This window comes from Ichthyophthirius multifiliis, assembly GCF_000220395.1.
Source record: "Ichthyophthirius multifiliis unplaced genomic scaffold scaff_1120509249494, whole genome shotgun sequence".
Classification (NCBI taxonomy): Eukaryota; Ciliophora; class Oligohymenophorea; order Hymenostomatida; genus Ichthyophthirius; species Ichthyophthirius multifiliis.
The window spans coordinates 1-2505 of record NW_004087663.1 but is presented as its reverse complement, the minus strand read 5'-3'; the positions used below and the strand labels follow the sequence as shown (position 1 = coordinate 2505).

At 10.0% G+C, this 2505-nt stretch overlaps 1 protein-coding gene across 1 annotated transcript, besides 1 other annotated feature; it reads right to left on the bottom strand. All coding sequences in view use genetic code 6, as the record gives it.

Moving 5' to 3' along the window:
* Positions 1-752: 752 nt before the first annotated feature.
* Positions 753-1011, bottom strand: IMG5_008180 (hypothetical protein; the record flags this gene model as incomplete). The annotated part of the gene is made up of 1 exon (XM_004039789.1): positions 753-1011. A coding segment is annotated over one exon (259 nt), but the record flags the coding sequence as incomplete, so codon positions are not given.
* Positions 1012-1471: 460 nt separating this feature from the next.
* Positions 1472-1554: a microsatellite.
* Between the last annotated feature and the right edge of the window lie 951 nt (positions 1555-2505).

The window sequence follows — 2505 nt, the reverse complement described above, 5'->3', positions numbered from 1 at the left end:
CATATTTATTTTATTTTTACAATTTACAAATATTATTTTAGGTAAAAAAATACTATTATTTTAAAATCATATATATATAATTATATTATTTAAAAAGGATGTAAAATATTTTCCATGATATACACTTATATTTTAAATTGCAGTGTGTAATAAAAATATATATTTTAAATTTTTGAAAAATATAAATATATATATAAAATATAGCAAGTAATAATTTATACGTATAAAAACTAAGCAAAATTAATACAATAGTATGTAAATATAAAAATCAGAATTCTATTGAAAAATATAAAGGGAGTAAATTATATATTTTAAAAATTTAATATTATTTTTAAACAAAAGGATGTAAAAATTATTAAAAATAGGAATTTATAAAATAAATAGATAGTAAATATAAAAAAAACTATAAAAATATATTTATAAAATTAGTGTGTAAATAAATAGTTAAAATACAAACAAATAAATCTTTTATAGTTAGTATAAAAAATAATAAAAAAAAAATTAATTTAAAAAAAGCTTGTATAATAAAAATCATTATTAAATATTCATATGAAAAATAAAAAAATTAGTGTGTAAAATTAATTTGAAAATTTTATAAAATTAAAATAATTTAACATTTTTATTTATAATTAGGTAAACATAATATATAATTATTAAAAATTAAAAAAAAAATTAATAGAGAGTATTTAAAATTAAATAATAAAAAGAAAATTATTTAAAAAAATTATAAAGGTTCACAATGTAAAAATAGCTTTAATTTAAAATAAATAATAAAAATAAAAAAAAAGTGTGTAAAAATATAAAGAAAGCCAAATATATATACAAAAAATAGTTTGTATAATAATAATTATATATTTTAATAATAAATATTTTTTAAAAATCAAAAAATAAGCAAGTAATAAGATACTTATATTTAAGAAAAACAAATATACATTTATTATATAAAATAGAATGTAAAATAAAAAAAATAGCATTTTTATTTAAATTTATCAATTTTTTAATAAATATAGGCTAAAATATTAGTAATATTAATTATATATATGTTTTAGTTATTAATTATTATATTATTTATAATAGGGAGTAATATTTAAAAAAATATATTTTTATTTTTAAATTATCGATTATTTATTAAATATAGGGAGTAATACTAAAAAAATAAAAGTTATAAATTATTTTATAAATTTTATTTAAAATAGAAAGTAATAATATTATAAAATTAATTTTTAGTTAAATTTTTATTTTTTTAAAAAAAATAGCAAGTAATTAAAAAATAAATTAATGGTTTAAAAAAAAAAAATTAGTTTGTAATATTAAATATAATAGTATTTTTATATTAAATTGATGGATTTTTTTTTAAAAATAGTTTGTAAAATAAAATTCATTTTAATTAAAACTTATCAATTTTATATTGAAAAAAGATTGTAAAATTAAATAAATAACATTTTCGGATTTAATTAATATTTTTTTTTAAAAAATAGGGAGTAATAATAAATAAAGTATTTATCTTTTAATTAAAATAGGATGTAATATTAAATTAAATATATTTATATTTTATATTTATAAGTTTTTTATTAAAAATAGTATGTAATATGAAATAAAATACATTATAATATTTATTTTTTAAAATAGTCTGTAATATTAAAAATAATATAATTTTAGGTTAAATTATTAAATTTTTATTAAAAATAGTTTGTAATAATAAAATATATTTTGAGTTATATTTTTATTAAAAATAGGATGTATTATATTATAAAATATAATATATTTTTTATATTATTTTTTATTTAAATAGAGTGTAATATTAAATAAAATGAACTTTTATTTATAATTTATTTAAAAAAGTCTGTAGTAATTAATTAAATAATATTTTTAGGCATAATTTTTTTTATTTAAAATAGGGAGTAATATTATATAATATAATTTTTTAAAAATATATTAATTTATTTTAAAAATAGTTTGTAATCTAAATAAAAAAAATTATTTCAAATTTATATAAAATTTATTTTAAATAGAAAGTAATTTCAAATTAATCTTAATTGCGCCAATAATTTATTATTTAATAATTTAAAATAGACTGTACAATTTAAAATATATTTTTTAAAGTTATTTAAATTTTTATTAAAAATAGCCAGTAATATCAAAAAAAAATAAGTATTTTTAGTTAAATATATAATTTTTTATTGAAAATAGTTAGTAATACTAAATAATATATAGTATTTTCAGATATTAATTATCAATCTTTAATTAAAATAGGGAGTAATTTTTATTAAAATAAAAATAGATTTTTAAATTAAATTTATAAAAAATAGATTGTAATACTAAATAAAATATAATTTTTAATTTTATAAATAAATTAGATTGTAATCATATATTTATTTTTTAATTTAAATTTATTTTATTTAATTTTAAGTGCGTAAATATTAATATTTAATGGTTTTTATTTTAATTCTTTTTAGAATGTAATAAAATATAAACTAATATTTTTTTAAGGTATAATATAAATAG